The sequence below is a fragment of the Globicephala melas genome, chromosome 16 (assembly GCF_963455315.2).
Source record: "Globicephala melas chromosome 16, mGloMel1.2, whole genome shotgun sequence".
Classification (NCBI taxonomy): domain Eukaryota; kingdom Metazoa; phylum Chordata; class Mammalia; order Artiodactyla; family Delphinidae; genus Globicephala; species Globicephala melas.
Window position 1 is genome coordinate 83704862 of NC_083329.1, and position 17069 is coordinate 83721930.

Consider the following 17069-nt stretch of genomic DNA (forward strand, 5'->3'; position numbering starts at 1 on the left):
TCTAACTTTGATGGTGGACTGAAAATGGTGGTGCATGATCTCAACATATGGAATAAAAGAGGAGAAGCTGAGTAGGTTTTTGGGGTGGGCTTGATGACAAGTTTGGTATTAGACAAGTCAGATGGAGGTTTATGTGGGTAATTGAAGTGGAGATATTTGTTAGAAAAATAGGATACTGCTGAGGTTAAGATGCTGTTAAAAGAACACAGTTATATAAGTGCAGGCATACATGTTGATGGAGGAGAAAATATAGGTCATACATTGAAGAGAATATGGAGCTGAGAGCAGAACTCTGGGATATGCCAATATTTAATGTGAAATCAGAATAGTTCACCTTAAAAAAGCCTGAGCCAGACTGGCAGGAATCCTGGAGTACAGAGGGTCAACTTTAAAAATAAAATAGCCAGTTTTCTCAGCAGCATGAGTTTATTTGGTAATAACCAGGGGAATCGTAATTGGGGAAATAAATTCAAGCTTTTGACCACAGGGAAATGCGGAGAACAAAGGGCAGGAGCTTTTATAGAGAAAAGGGGAAGTGGGCGGGGCTCTCCTCTATAAAAGTTCATTGGAGGAAAGTGGGAGTTCAGGTTTCTCTTTGGCTGAGCTGTGACATTTTCCATTGGCCGAGCTTGTTGCTGGGCGGTAAGAACATCTCCCTTCCTTTTCTACTGCCGGGGAAGTAGAGACCCCTTCCCATTGGAGGTGTTAGGACCCTCTCTTCCCGTTTGGGTGATTGACCCCCAGTGGTAGGCGTGAGAGCTCCCTGTGCAGGCCTTACAGACGCCAGTTTTAATTGAGGGTTAGAAATTAATTTTCACCAGAATTTTTATAAGGGTGTAATAAACATGTCAGCACAGCAGGAAGGTCAGACGACATACGGATGCAGACGTGCTCATTGTAATTAGGAACCGGCGGGGGGTGGGGTGGGGGGAGATAGGAAACCTTAGGAAAAGCAGTTTTTTCAGCGTAGCGCAGATGAGACCCAGATTCTATTTATTTGAAGTTAGAAACATTTTTAGAACAGAATACATGCCTTCTGCTTTTCTGAAATTAAGTTTCTATTTTTTCAGCTCGGAAGAGGAAATTGTTATTTATAAAAATAGTTTAGGTATGAATGGATTCAAATTCAAGTTCTAAGCTGAATTAAATAAAATGTTTAAAGAGCAAACTGAGAATCAGTTTCTATGTCTTTCCTATTAGGAGGCGCTGCTTCTTGTGGGGTGTTAATGTCCCTTTCCTCAGGAAGCTTTCAGAAATGACTGTGGGGTTTTTGCGGTTGGTTCTCCTGGAAGGGATTTGTCTTTTTCTCCACCCGTTTCCCTGATAGGGAACCAAGAATGCTATTATTCCTGTTGAGAATATTATCTTACACTGTGATTTGTTTGACAGCTGGCCATGATTATTTTATTAGTTTCCTAATTGATCAACTTAGGGCAGCTGTCACTTCTGGAATTTGACCTTAACATTTTTCTTTTCCTCCAGTGTTTTTCTAAGCAAATTTATAACAAAATGCTGAGAGTAAGTAGAAATTGCTGCTCTATGTAAGATCAGTTATCTGAGATAATAGTGTCATAAGCAGGATTTATCAGTGATGTGTTATAGTCTAGAAAACATAATTTAAACCTGCCTACATCTGTGTTAGGAAACTTCTCATGGGTTGTGTGGATTGACTCTTCCGGACTCTCTGGAAGGATTTGAGATTGAGCTAACACAGCCCGTTAGATTTGATGATTGTATCACAATTAATTAGTTGGAAAGTTCCTCCCAAAATGTGGGCCAAATGCAAAACGAGAGCAAATGCCAGTAAAATAGTGAGCTTTCTAAAAAACCTTCATAAAAGCACATTTTCTATTTTGTGGTCAAACTAATCTGATCTAACAGATTCTCTGCGTACTTTTATTTTTTCCCTTTACTTATTGGCCAGTGTTTCAAGGTTCTGCATTTAAAAACAAAGAACACTTTTTAAATCTCAGGCTGCAAATGATCAGGTGTGTAACTGTTATTTTACAGAGACCAAACTAACTTCCTAGATGGTTAGAAATTTCAGTGATGGCAGATCAGGCTCTTACAAGGCAGGTAAAGAACCTGATGCTGAGGCTGCTGGTGAACAACAGGGCAAAGGCAGGGCTTTTGAAGACAGGAGAAGCAAAACCCAAAAGCTTGTTCACATCAGTTCTGGTACTTTAGCTGTTCTAAGTTATTTGTTCTTCATTTAGGATAAAAATAACATGCTCTTAAGCCTATCACTGAGTTCAAATAACATTTCTCCCTTTTCCTTTCTTTCTTGAACAGGTTGTCAAGTTACTAAGCAACAAAAGGTCACAAGCAGTTGGAATATTGATGTCTAGCCTTCACTTAGATATGAAAGATATACAACATGGTAAGTGAAAAATAAAAATTCAGCTTTTGAATACTCAAATTTGGGCCAAAGGATGTGCTGCTTAGTGGTAAAATTATTTCATACTTAGACTCTCTGTGTAGATTAAGATGAGTATGTTTCCTGTAACTGCTACCAAACTTTCTACCATGATTGTTTCTGGAAAGGTTACGAGTAATTTGGCTTCTGTGTTATTTCTGTGTCTTGCTAAGAGCATGATTCTCATGTGACATGTTTAGTGTGCATTAGCAAATATTTAATTTTTGACTCATGAGAAATACTAGTCCCACTGTGCTCTGTACCTGATTTGACTTCTCTGTGCCATGTCCAAAGAGGGACTGGTGAACACTGGTGAGATCCAGATGTGGGCCGTGCCTCAGCCCCTGACGATACCTGGGGAGGATAGTCCACAGGAGAGGAAAATATGCTGAGAGTGAATCTCAGATGTTTGCTGAGCTAACATAAAGAAGAGGAATAAACCTAAGATTTTCTAATAGATCAGCTAAAACCAGTGTACGAGTTACATGAAAGCATGTTTTGATTGTTGTTGTTTTTAAAATGTCCTTATGATTAGAGACGTGGAAGAGTAGACTGGATTACCGTGTATAGTGATTAAATGAAAACTCAAAACTGTTGAAGAGGCTGCATGACCACTTGTCTCAGTGCCTTTAAAGCATTGAGTAAGTGATGGGACGTATTCTCTGCATCCTCCTGTTCCGAGAGGCTGTGAGATGCTGAAAGAATCACTCAAGCAGCTTTATTATGTGTAACTTTTTAGGCTGGACAACTGGTCCCTCTTTTTTCAGTTCCTTGGGATGACGAGCGTGTAACCGCCAGGCTTCTCTCCACATACGGGGACCAAATTATTTTTGTAATAAGCATCAAAGATAATTTCAAGTTATTCTTACCTGTTTATGTTATTGTTGGTGATCCAGACGCATGGAAGCAGTAATAGCATGATATTTTGTTATTCTTTATGGTGTTGTTTTAATTTATATCTTTAACCAGGCTTATAAAATATTTTCTATATTTGGAAATAGGGTGATTTTTACCATTTTTAAAATGGCTTTCATGTCAGTATTTTAATACTTTACTATTGACAGGCATCCCTATGCTATATTGTCCTATCACACTTGTGCTGAAAGATATTGCCCGAAGGTGAATAGAGGAATTAAATTTATATTCAAAATGTCCCCTAAGCTGTTCAGAGCCTTAGAATAGATTTAAAGCAGATTAAATTATCCAATGGAATGTGTTTACCTGTTAACAAAATATGGTTTAAAAATCATGAAAACATTTACCTGGCTTTCCAGCTTACCCCCGTGTGAATGTGGATTCTATTAGGTAGGCTTAAAATAATGTGTGGAATAATTCATAAATAGCACAAGCTTGTCCTGCCCTGTCAATCCGTGAGTAGCACAATCACAATTTAAATTTTTATTAAGCTGCTTTGGTGGTGAGGAGGCTTTCTCAAGTGGAAGCATTGGGGGTCGTTGTCATAGAACAGGACGCCAAGGCCGGCAACAAGAAACATTTGCTTTTCTAAAGCTGGCAGATGTAGCCCAGTCAAGCCATGGAATGAAATCTGAAATTAATGCTATGATCCTTTCCTTCAATCGGATATTGCCTGGGTTGAGTTAGTAATGAGAACCTTCTGAGCAAAGGAGTCGACTAACGTGTGTGTGTGTGTGTGTGTGTGTGTGTGTGTGTGTGTGCGCGCGCCTTTCGGTGCCAGAAGCCCGAGTCTGCTGTGTGTTGTCGAGATTGCGGTGTCCGTGAGCAAATCACTTGTGGCCTCCATAGTAGAACTGACTTCTGTCAGGATGTGCCTCCACTGAGAAGTCCACGGAAGTGTAAACATCAATTGGTTTGGATGTGAAAGTGGCCACAGGATGTAACCAGACCTCCGGGGTCACCTTATACAAGAGCAAACTAAGCTCTTTCAGTGGTTGTGTCTTTTGCTCAATGTCACGCAGCTTGTTTTATTTTATTTTATTTTTTTCATTGTGGTCTTCCGAGTCTTTATTAAATTAAGTTTTCTTTGAATACCTAGTTTACTGAGAATTTTTTTGTTTTTTAAACATCTTTATTGGAGTATAATTGCTTTACAGTGGTGTGCTAGTTTCTGCTTTATAACAAAGTGAATCAGCTATATGTATACATATATCCCCATATCCCCTCCCTCTTGCGTCTCCCTCCCACCCTCCCTATCCCACCCCTCTAGGTGGTCACAAAGCACCGAGCTGGTCTCCCTGTGCGATGCGGCTGCTTCCCACTAGCTATCTGTTTTGCGTTTGGTAGTGTGTATAGCGCAGCTTGTTAATAGGACAGACTGACCTGCCCTCAGCCCTCCTCACTAACTACTCCTCCTCTCCCATCAGCACATGCTGCTCCTTGAAGACTGTGCTTTTCCTACAACCAGCACTGGCATCTCAAAAACAAAGCATGTGTAAGATGGTAAAAAACTGCAGGGATTTTCTTCTCTGTCTTCTTCCCTGTCAGATAACTCTAGGAAAGCTTAGAGCTGAGTTTCCTTTGTAATATTTCTATTGTAAAGTGCCGCATTGGAGTAATTAGGATGGGAGGTTTGGGTCATAGGTGCCAAAGGTCTGATCCTCCTCTTGTCACCGTATCTGTGTGTGTGTGTGTGTGTGTGTGTGTGTGTGTGTGTCGCTTATGATGGAGGCCTGAGCTGCTGTGATGCAGTTGTGAACGTGCCTGGTAAACTCTAAATTATCCTGCATATTGTAACAATTTTTAGATGGGAAGGGTGAAAATGGTGTGCACTTCTGAAAACTCCCACTCCAAGGGTTTAGAATAATTTAAACTCTAGGATGAAGGTACTTTTCAGAGATTTGCCCTAGTCTGTGCTGGGGGTCTGAGCAAATCTGGGTTTAGGATCTCCTTTAATCAGCCTCCAGAGGCCCCGTCAGGCAGGGCTAACTGTCCATCACTGCAGGAGTTGATTTCCCTGTGTGTAGCCGTTCGAGTCCCAGTTTATTGTCAAGAGGGTCTAGAATCTGTACTCTGGGCGGGCCCTGAGCTTTTGTATTTAGCCCCAGGCCCCGGAAACTGTCAGCACGAAGTTCAGATTTGTTGGGTCAAGCAGGGCAAAGGCAGGCTCTGAGCGAGCTCCTCTCTCAGGGCTTTCTCTTGCCTTTTGATTAGAATCCTAATTCCTATCTCATCAGCTCTTTGAAGACTTTAAGATATTTTACAAATATATTTTATCCAGCATTTTTATTTGTTCTCAACAGGAGGATTCCTTTAAATAATCTAGTATTATTCCCAGAAATTGGTATTATGAGAGTATCTACAGATTTGTAGTTTAGTGAAAATAAATTGAATTTTCTGTATAACTTTTGACCCATAAGGAGTCAGTGTGGTCTTCGCAACTCTTAGGTCCATTTTGGTAGATCCTAGTAGCTGTAAAGGAATTCTGAATTTCATAAGGCTCAGCTTCCCCCCCCCGCCGCCCCCATCTCCAGTCTCACTACTGGGTAGAAGGTCCACGTGGCTCATCATCCAGACTGGGATACCTTTGAGAGTGGAAGGGGTGCCATTAATAATACCGCCTGGACAACAAGTGCTAAGGGGACATTTTGCAGGCACACAAGTAGTAAGGTGACCCTGCCACCAGATCAAACGAAGCAGTTTCTGATCTAATTCTCTCTTGTTTAGATATTTATTAAACCCTGGCCAGTAGGGTTACTGTAACCCTGAGGTTGTCTAGCTTTCGGTGGTAGGAGGTCCTCTCACCAATATCTTGCCTGAAAGGTTTGCTCTGCACCGATACAGACCCATCACAGAGGGAGCGATCTTTTGCCGTCGGTATGCCGGAGACGCTGGAAATCCAGCGCAGCCAGGGCCGCGACCAGGGCTTTTTGGGACAAAGCCTTGGGTGGCCTCCTTAAGGACCCCAGCTGTACATGACTCTGCGGGGTGTCTCGTGCTCAGCCTGTGGACGGAGGTGGCTGGGGCATGTCTAAGAGATTTCAGCTAATCCACAGACCTTGTATACCCTTAGTTTCACGTATTCGTGTACAAATGTGCAAGCCTCATCTATCGGAGGGCTGAGGACCTTGCAGGAGCTGCCTCTGGAGTGTGCCCTTCTTATAGGCCACAGGGGCACCACCACCACCCTGAGGTGCAGGTGCCCCAAGTACTGAACCCTTAACTGGCTCACATACCCTGTTACATTCCCTTGGTACACGTATGTTAACATCGATTACAGATACAGTAGCAAGGGGCACCTAAGAAAGTGTTTGATGGCCCCACCCGTGGAAACAAGTGTCACTGTCCACCCAGGAGTAGCCACCCCAGGCTGATAAGGCCCAGGTTTCCTCCCTCTTTTGAGTGTCTGTCCTGATTAAAGCCTGCTGGTATTGTGAGCCGAGGGCAGTGAATACTAAATTGTGTCCTTGTTGAAATTTCTATCCCGTTCAAACGCGATTTATCAAAATTATGTGACTTGAAATTAAAGGGGTTAATTAAGTAAAACTAACTAGTATTCTGTTAGAAATATAGTTGATAAGGTAAATGAAACCATGGTTGTTTTTATTTTTGGTCTCTAAGCCCAATAATTGCTTTTCAAGCGCTTTTTAAAAAAATTTTTAAAAAAGTGTAGTTAAGGGGTTTCCTTGGTGGTGCAGTGGTTGAGAGTCCGCCTGCCGATGCGGGGAACAGGGGTTTGTGCCCTGGTCCGGGCAGATCCCGCGTGCTGCAGAGCGGCTGGGCCCGTGAGCCATGGCCGCTGAGCCTGCGCGTCCGGAGCCTGTGCTCCGCAACGGGAGAGGCCACAGCGGTGAGAGGCCCACGTACCGCAAAAAAAAATAAAATAAAATAAAATAAATAAATAAATGTAGTTAAGGATACTTTACAAGGACAATAACATGTTTTAGATTTAAATCAGAAATTCCAGTGACATCTGTCTGTCTCTCACCCCTCATTGGAACCGCATCATGTTGCTCATCTTTTGCTCTTCGGTCACTGGCTCAAAGGGGCTCAGAGCTGAGAAGCCTCTTCCTGATAACTGTATAGGAAGGAATTACATAAGGCAGCAGGTGCTTAGAAAGATAATTGCTCTTGACAAGCAGGATACACATTCTGAAACCTTTCTGTCAGGATCCAAAGAGACGCACTCAGTATTGGTTTGAATTTTACCCCCACCCCCTCCCCCGATTATTACTGATAGTTGTGTAAACTGGTCCAGAGGAAGGGGGTAAATTTCCATGTTGCAGTGAAGGGAATTGAGGCTTATAGATCAAGTGTGTCTGTGACTTCCCCTTAATAAGGGCATCTGTCCCCCTGACTCCGAGTTCACGTTAGCTTGTTTCAGAGTGAGGACCTGTGTTATCTAATAATATGCAAAAACAGAACTGGCAGGAGTACATAACACTTTTTCCTACCAATATGGAGTTTTAAAACTTAGCACAATATAAATTTAGCAAATTTGGTTTCTTGCTTTAAGTGTCATTTTATACAAATTCCCTTGTTTGCTTATTGACTCTGTTCCTTAGAGAAATGAAGTTGTGGATTTTTTTTCACATCTGTAAATTGAGTAAAAATATTTTAAAGAAAATTATTAATTAGTGGAGTTGCTTGTTCTTGATTGAACCAAACAAAATTTTTATAGAAAAAGCAATCTGGGCTAAGGTTATCAAATAACTGAAGCATATTGTGATTATTGTAAGTCTGGTGGTACATAGAGGTGGAAATTTCTGTGTCTCTCTTTTAGGTACCAGTTGCTCAGAGAGTATGTAGAGAAATACAGGATATCCCCCTAGTGTGGTCCTTGGGGGTGCCTGCTTTCATTCAGACTCACTGTCTAAGCATATTATTTCTTCTCAGTATCTTTGCTTCCCTCGGTTTCCCTCTACTTTCTAGTGTAGTCTAGCAACGATGAGGGCGTGAGTTCTGGGGCCAGGCTCCCTGGATTCTGTTATGGACTGAATGTTCATGCCCCAACCCATCCCACCCCACCCCCATTCCTGCGTTGAAGTCCTAACCTCAAATGTGATGGTGTTTAGTGGGGACTTTGGGACATACTCAGGTTTAGATGAGGTCAAGAGGGCAGAACCCCCATGATGGGATTAGCATCCTAATAAGAAGAGGAGGAGAGACCAGGACTCTGTGAGCCAGGAAGAAAATCTGCCCCAGTTCCAGTCTCCAGAACCTTGAGACCTGAATTCCTGTTGTTTAAGCCACCCAGTCAAAGAGATTTGGATCTCAGCCCTGCCACTGGTTAGGTAAGTAAACCTGGGAAAATTTCTTCATCTCTGTTCGTCACTTTCCTCACTAGTAAAAAGGGCTATTAAATGAGTTATTTCCTCTAAACACGTGCATACACGTTCACACACAAACACACACACACAGATACACACACATTCACACATGCGTGCACATGAGCACACACACATAATCAGTATTTGTCCTCCCCTTCCTGGGATCCTTAGGGGATGAGGTGTGTTTTCAGGCTTTGGGAGTGTTTGAAACTCCAGATTGGCCACCCAGGGAGCCAGGAGGATGTGAAGGTCTTTTTCCTCCTTCGTGGCTCTGGGGGGTTCCACTACAAGCCTTGCCCAGGAGACAGCAGAGGGAGAAGAATGAAGGAGCTGTGCCCTGTGGTGGAATTCTCAAGTGAGAGGTAGGAGGCGAGAAATGGGGGTTCAGGTTCAGGGGGCAAGTAACCGCGGTAGATTCGATTGTTCTTAGCTTGGGTTTTCCATCAGTATTACTGAAATGCTGAGTTAATACTGGGCTGTGTCCATTTCTCTTTTCTGAATGGAGACAAATATGAGAATTATGCGTAACAGCAGCTCTTAGAAGTTAAGTGTGGCTGCATCTTTGGCTGGTGCTTTATCTGCAAGGAGAGCAGTTTGTTTGGGTCTTTAAAGGCCAGGGTCTCCTGTAACTTTGTGCTTTCTTATTATTGTCTCTGTGCTTTGTGTCACCCACATTCCACGTGCGTCGCTGGTGGGTCCTGGTGGCAGGGAAGATGGTGGAGGGAAGGAGTTAGGCTTTGGTGGTGAAATGAACCTTGGTGATGGACATGAGCAGAATCTAAGTACACGGACAGAGGCTTCTGTTTCCTGCTTTGACATACTATTTTCCTGAAAGGTGAGCTAGTTTCTAGCTTTGAGTGTAAAGTATAAGAACACTTAAAAATCCTGGAAATACCCTTTCTGAACTGTTGGAACTTTGTAGAATGTTTTGTGGTAACTCTTTCCCCGAGTGTTCTGGTAGCCTACTCGTGTAGCAGTTTTTTACCCCACTGCCTGCCACTGAATAATGTTTTTCTTATGGAATTTCTATCAAATAAGTTGTAGATTACAGACTCCAGGTTTCTTTTTTAATAGAATTTCTAATTTCTTTCTTGAAGATGCAAGCTTTTTCACTTGCCTATTAATTACCATAATGTTGACTGAAGAAAAATGCACAGCCTACAAGTTGCAAGTTAAGTTTTATTTGGGGACCTTACTGAGAACTAGAGCCTGGGAAACAGCCTCTCAGATACTCTGAGGAACTGTCCGAAGAGGTAAGGCAGGCACCGGGGCACATAGGAGTTTTTGCTGGAAAAAGAAAAGAAAAGAAAACAAAACACATGTAGTCAGACATGAAAATATTACTGCTAATCACAAAAAACAGACATCTCAAGTTAATGATTATAGTGCTTTTCTGTGTATGGGAAGATGCCAGAGTCTGGGCTTATGGGGATCATTCCTTTGATGTGTGCCTCAGCTGTCTGGGCCAGTGTCCTATTTTTCTCCACCTCAAGTCCCCTGAGGTGCACCGCTGCGGGCAGCTGCAGTGGCTCATGGCCACATTCATTGTTCACTGGACTGGCCAGCAACATTTTCTGTCCACAATAAGGAAGGCTATTCATAATCCTTTGTTTATTTTTGTAATATTCTCAGAAGTTGGGTTCAGTGTGGCCAGTGTTGTTTTTTCCCAGTAGGTTTTCTAGTGCCTGGTTTCTTTATGAAACTCAAGTTTACAAGGTTCACTTGGAAATTGCTTCATGCTTCTTTTATTTTTTTAACATTTAAGTGTTTTCTTCATATGGTGTATGGAATTTTAAGATCCATTTAGTATAGTTATCAAGACATTAAAAATGTAGTCAATGCTGTTGGGTGGCTTAGTGAACAGTTTTCATTGAATGAAGTCACTAAGGGTCAGAAATTTGAGAAGAAAGTGGGCTCCACCCAGTGGGCTCCATGACTTTGTCATCGGTGTGACCTTGTCATTGATATGGCCTCGTTGGGGAGAAAAGTGCATGTGAGATATAGACACTTTTATTGAAACCTACTTTCAGAAATTTAATGTCAGAACACGTTTTTAATTGAATTATTTTTAAAAGATGCAAATGATCTCCTTTATTTGCTTATTGGCAATAGAACTTTTAATTTTCTCTTTAGTGGTTGCTTTAGTGTTTATAGCAGTTGTCTTTTTTTCTGATAAACTTTGCTTTTTAAAGTTTTTATTGAAATATAGTTGATTTACAATGTTGTGTTAGTTTCAGCTCTACAGCAAAGTGATTCAGTTATACATATATACATTTTTACGTTCTTTTCCATTATAGGTTATTATAAGGTACTGAGTATAGTTCCCTGTGCTGTACAGTAGGACCTTGTTGTTTATTTTATATACAGTGGTGTATATCTGATAAGCCCAAACTCCTAATTTATCCCTCCCCCCCTTCCCCTTTGGTAACCATAAGTTTGTTTTCTATGTCTGTGAGTCTGTTTCTGTTTTGTAAGTAGGTTCATTTGTACCATTTTTTCAGATTCCACATATAAGTGATATCATATCGTATTTGTCTTTCTCTGATTTACTTCACTTAGTATGATCATCTCCAGGTTCATCCATGTTGCTGAGAATACGTTTTAATTAAAATATAAATTCATTACTTAGAGTTTCTTATAAAAAGAAAGACCTCATCATTTTAAGTCACATGTAGATTATTGAATCAAGGTAAAATGATTTATAAGCCTTTCATTACAGGCCCAGCAAAAACCCTTAGGTTGCACTTAGCTTATATTTTTTGACATTGTTCCACAACTGGACTTCTGAATTATACTTCTGTGGGAAGGAGAAACCCAGTACCTGGGGCTTTTCTGAAGCAATGAACTTTGGGTATGGGTCTTCCTTTCCTTCACTGCACATACTGTCTGAATTACTATCAAGTCTTGTTTGTGTTTGTTTTTGCTGCCCCTCTGCCCCCAGATGTAAGCTCTGTGCGGCCTGCAGTCCCCTCTGCAGCTCCCTCGGGCACCTCCCCTGTAACCCGAGTCTCTTCTTTACAATCATGGGTGCTTGTTGAAGGTACTGCTGGCCCAGGGCCGCGGGGGCCCAGCTATGAGCACATAATGAATCACAGCAGCTTTGTGATGGAGAGGTTCCATACGCTAGTCTTTTTGTTGTTGTTGTTGTTTTTGCAAAAATATATCTTTTGCATAATCCATGAGATGGGTGGGGATTTGGACTGTTATTTGGGGGCAAGGGAAAGCCCCTTGGATAACTGGAGTCATGTTTGTATTTTAAAACTGAACTCTATAAAGTCGTTTGTGTCTTGACGTGCTATTTTAGCCCAAAGAGGTCGCTCTGCAGATGCTGTCCGCCTCTGAGGTGAGTGAGGGTCTGAGAGTGCTGGGGTGAGCAGAGTAGGAGGATCGGCACTTCAGCCATTTATCAGATGGCTCGTGACACTGGGCTCACGGGTACCTGGGATTGCATTCCTAGAACCATCGGGTAATGCAGCATGTGGCTTCTTAAGGGAAAAGCTTAGTGTGAAAACCGTATTCCAAGTTCTCCGTGTGAACTTTGTCTCTCATTCTGTGCCGTAAAGGGATCCTGGATGCATTTTTTGTGTGGTATCCTACCCGGTGAGGACAGTGCACTTCTTCTCCCCTCCCCTCAGCTGGAAAGAGGTGCGATAGTCTCGGGAAATTTAACAACAGGAATTTGTTTCTTCTTGAACAGTGAGGATTGTGATTGCAGCTGAGACTGAATTCTTAAGTGTTGAACAAAGTATTTTAGTCACCAGTACTCATTTCCCTATACAGACACGTTCAGATGGACTCTGTCCCCTTGAAAGGAAGAAACAAACAAAAATGCATATAAACACTACGAAATGTAAAATAGCTAGCTAGTGGGAAGCAGAAGAATCTTTATGTGGGTGATGAAATTCAAAGTCTGATTGCTTTTAATGGTTGAATTTTTCATGGAATTATTTATGTACAGAAGCAGGTAAGGAAAGGACTTTAGTAAATTTTTGTGATGGTTGGAAGAGGTCACTGGTCAATGAGGCAGTAGGTGTGGATGTGGAGAAAGTTTCTAAATTTTAGTGTTATATTGGGAAGCAACTTTTTATTTATTAAAATTACATCAAAGAAGTCCTAATGTTGAAAACTCCTCCCATGATTATGTTATTTTACTGACCCCTCATTCCTCTGAACAATGAAACATCAAACTAACCCTTACACACAAATTCATACATTGGCAGAGAAAACAGAAAACCTTCATTAACTGAACAAATGAGCAAATGTGAGTTAACACACATGAACCAGCCCCTCACGTTTTGCACATATTTACATGTTGAGTTAAGTAAACCCGAAATTATTCCAGGTGGATCATGATAAATATCATGTATGTTGCTTAGATTTTTCGTACATTTAAATATTTTGGAAAAGTAGTTCTGAGACCCAAGTTGTTAGTCAAAACCATCTGTAATACAATGAAAGGAACGACCGTAACATGTCAAGTTCTGGTGTGTAAACTCTAATCTTCTCAGTTATAGGTTACAAGTTCACAACTGAGTTTTTTTTGATCCGTTAATAGTCTATTGTGTGGGATTAGGAAATAAGTTTGTATTATGACGTTGCTTGGTGTTTTTGTTGTGACTTAATAGTCAATATTCATAAATATTTCATGTGCCTTGAAAAGAAAGTGTATACTGTTTTATTAGAATACAAAGTTCAGTATGTAACTATAAGATAACACTCTTTTCTGTTTATATATTCTAAATCCTTATTTGTATTTTTCTTCTTGATCTGTTTTGACCAGAGTGGTTTATTAAAGTTACCCATTGTTAGTGGGTCTGTCTGTCTGTCTCTCCTTGTCAGTATTTTGTGGTTTCTTTCTTATGAAGGTTGCACCTGTGTTTTGGGGGACATAAATTCATATCTATTATAGTTTCATTGGGAATTGTAGCTGTTAGCATTAAAAATATCTTTTTTCATTGTTTTGTTGTTCACATAATGTTCCTGGCCTGAATCTTAAGTTGTCAAATATCAAGATCATAACGCTTGCATTTTTGATTTGCATGTGCTGGGCATAATTTCACTTCTCTTCATTTTTTAGCCTTTCTGAATTATTTAGTTATAAATATACATATATTTATTTTTTGATGTGTTTTTAATTTTCAGTGACTAAACTTCCCCTACCTTAACCTGTGTGCCAATATATAGTTGCTCATATATAATATAGTAAGGAAGGTATTTAACTGTATGTTTAGGTGAATTATTTTTAAAAGGAAATTTTTTCTTTAAAATCATAATTATAATCACTGTGTTTGTAAATTCAATCTTTCTGTTCTGGGTTTCTTTCAAAGTCAGATGTATTTGTGTAAATTACACTGAAAAAAGTATAATTATCTGTGTGAAAGTTATTTTGGCATAAGGAGTTTTAAATTTCTGATATGTTCTCTACTTATGGAGCAATATGTATGCTTACAGTCAAAGTAAAATTTTACACTGTTGCTCATTTAGAGCGTGTGCTAGAAAACAGTGGCAAATGTGATCCCAGAGTTAGGGTCCTAATCAAGGGAGGCTCACTAAGCTCTATTTTATGAGTATAAATGTTTACCTAAGCTGCAAGGTGAGGTCCATTTTGGGCAGTAAAGGACTATGGGCAATAAAGGACGTTTTGCGGTGCTGGTTTATGGAAAACATTCAACAGACAGTGGCTGTTTTACACAGAGTGCCATGCATTGTTTGAAACTATTTGGTCATTTATACACTATGCTTAACATAAACACTACCTGGGATGTGCCAGTCTTTTCTTCTTCCTCCTTTATCCCACACCCTAGATTTTGTCACCTGCCAAAGTCAAGTAAATCTTTTTTTTTTTTTTAAGTAAGTCTACTTTTTTCTTTTCTTTTTTTTTTTTTTGGCCACACCATGTGGCATGTGGGGTCTTAGTTCCCCAACCAGGGATCAAACCCACGTTCTCTTCAGGAGAAGTGCAGAGTCTTAACCACTGGACCGCCATGGAAGTCCCCAAGTAAATCTTATCTAAATAGTTGAGATAATCCCTGAGTCGTACCTGTGTGGTCCAGTCAACGCATCTCTCCAAAAACAGAAGTGAAATACAGTATCGCTAGATTAAAAGGTCTACAGTGGCAGTCATGTTTGCATTTAAAGATTTTATTCCAGAAGCATAGTCTTAATATTCATCTTCCCCTGCCCATAAAAGCAGGTGCCATACTGACTTAGGCAAAAACACTTGCTGACAGTTTAACTTATGCAGCTCTTGTCAGGGAGGCCCACTGACTTAGGCACTTAGGTTGTTAAACTTGTAGAAGTAGGTGTGCTTGAGATGCACCATTGGTGGATTGGGTGTCAGATTAATTTTTCCAATAGGAAAGCCTTTCTCTACATAGCCTAAGTACAAAATCTATAGAATTCTGGCATTTTATTGTCTGCCACCTGGTTAAGCTGCCTGAAAAGAGAGGACAGTATAAATGAATACGATTCCTAAATTACACGACGTTATAAAACTACAGTTTTCTTCCTTTCCAGGGCATACAGCATTTTAATTGCTTGGTAATAAAGTGTAAACTCTTCAAGGACAAGAAGCATGTCTATCAGGGCTGAGAGGAGTGTCTGGGCCAGACTTAGGACTCTGAGAATATTTGTTCAATGAATGGATGAAAATGTTTTCAAGAAGATACTCTGTTTTCTTCATAGACGAATACAAATGTTTTGTATTCTTTAGGTGATCCAGAATTGCTTCAAGTATTATTCAAGAGCTTGGGTGTTTCCCAAACCCTAACCCAATGTGTCTTCTGGCTAGTTTCCTGCTGAAAGGTGTGCCTGTGCACCTGTGACCAGGAGCTCAAGCGTGTTTGGTGCTGGGATGTGTAAGGAACGCAAATGTAGTGTTTCCTGTCATCTAATTGTTGTCGGACCCAAGTCCATGTGCCGAACAAACCGAAACATTGGAATTTGAGCAGAGAAAGTTTCGTTACAGGGTCAAGCAAGGAGAATGCGTCGCTCGTGCTCAAAAAGCTCTGATGGTTTGGGGGGAAGAGTTTCTATAGGCAAAATCTGGGGGGAGGGCTGCCGGGTGTGTGATCCTCCTCTGATTGGTTGGTGGGGAGATAACCAGGTGGGGCTCCAGGAATGTCCATCATCAGCCTTGTGGTTCCAACCAGTCTGGGGTCCCTGTAGTTGTGCTCAGCCTTAAGTCACCGTCCTCCACTGGGTGGGGCCCCAGTCCCTGTAGAAGAGCTCAGAGTTCCGTGTGTGTCAGATTGTTAAGTACATCTCTTGAGGAGGAACAGGGACCCTGCCCCGTCGCTGCGCCAGCTGTACTTCTGTTTCCCGACTGCCTTTCCTTTGTTCTCTCACTTTCATTAGTAACTCAGGGAAGGTCTCGGAGGCTGAAGCCTTTCTCCTACAGACAAGAGACGGGGGACATGGAAAGGCTTTTGTACCCGGGAGGGCCCCGCAGGGTCCTGCTTGGTTTCATTTTCAAGTGTGAAATATTCAGATGAAGATGGTCCCAAGTGCCTTTCTCTCTCTGAGAAATGTTAGTTTTAATAAATTGTTGGATTTGTTCAGTTAAGCCAAGCAAAGCCAACAAAATTTTAAAAGTTGCTTGACTGCATCTTTAGGAAAGTTTTGTTAAGTCATACATTTGGACAGTTTTTAGAGTAACTCCTGGGTGAGCAGATTCTCAGGCAGGTGTCAGCGCATCGTGTTTCCGTATAAAGGACCTCTGCGTGTGACCCTTGGCTCCACTGCCATCATGTGGTACAGCGGCATGCCCGCAGCTGACGTTTCTGTGCTTTACTGAGTTTCAAGTAAAAATTTAGAGATAACAGTTCTAGGCCTTTCTACCAAACTGGTGTTTTTTCTTTCTTTTTTCTTTTTATATCCCCTGGCAGGACAGTTAAAGACAGAACTAGAAACTCCTGAATGAGTAAACACTGACCATTTTCATCCCCCAAAGAATGCAGATGTGAAGCGGAAGAGGAGACCTCTCCCCCAGAAACAGCTTTCTCTTACCCTGTAGGACTCAGTGCCAGATTCCCTCATCATCACATGGGCCGTTATGCTCGTGGTACTGTGTGAGCAGCACTGCTACCCGTGCTGGTATTTGCCTTTTGCTTTCTTGGGTGTTGCTGCCTCTGTGGATTTATGGAACTGATAATGCAAATATGTGGCTTCTAGTGAGTCTTTCTTAAGCTTGGCTGTTATGTCTTCTCTCCGAAGGTTCAGTAATAACTTTTGGTTTTTGCACTGTAATCTTTTCAATTTTCTACTATATGTGGAACGCTCTGGCGTAAGCTGATGATACCTAAGACACATGCTTGCTATCACACTCTTCAAAATCTCCTTGGAGGGACAGAGCACATACATACAAAAGAGGGAATATCTGAAATGTATCAGGTGACTTGTATTAAAGG

At 41.3% G+C, this 17069-nt stretch overlaps 1 protein-coding gene across 2 annotated transcripts in view; it reads left to right on the forward strand.

Annotated features, from left to right (window-relative positions):
- Nucleotides 1-17069, forward strand: part of FMN2 (formin 2) — a 310405-nt gene that overhangs the window by 175794 nt on the left and 117542 nt on the right. For both annotated transcript variants that reach the window (XM_060286264.1, XM_060286265.1), the window contains one exon: nt 2293-2380. In XM_060286264.1, the coding sequence (XP_060142247.1) occupies nt 2293-2380 (88 nt within the window). The remainder of the gene's footprint in view (nt 1-2292; nt 2381-17069) is intronic.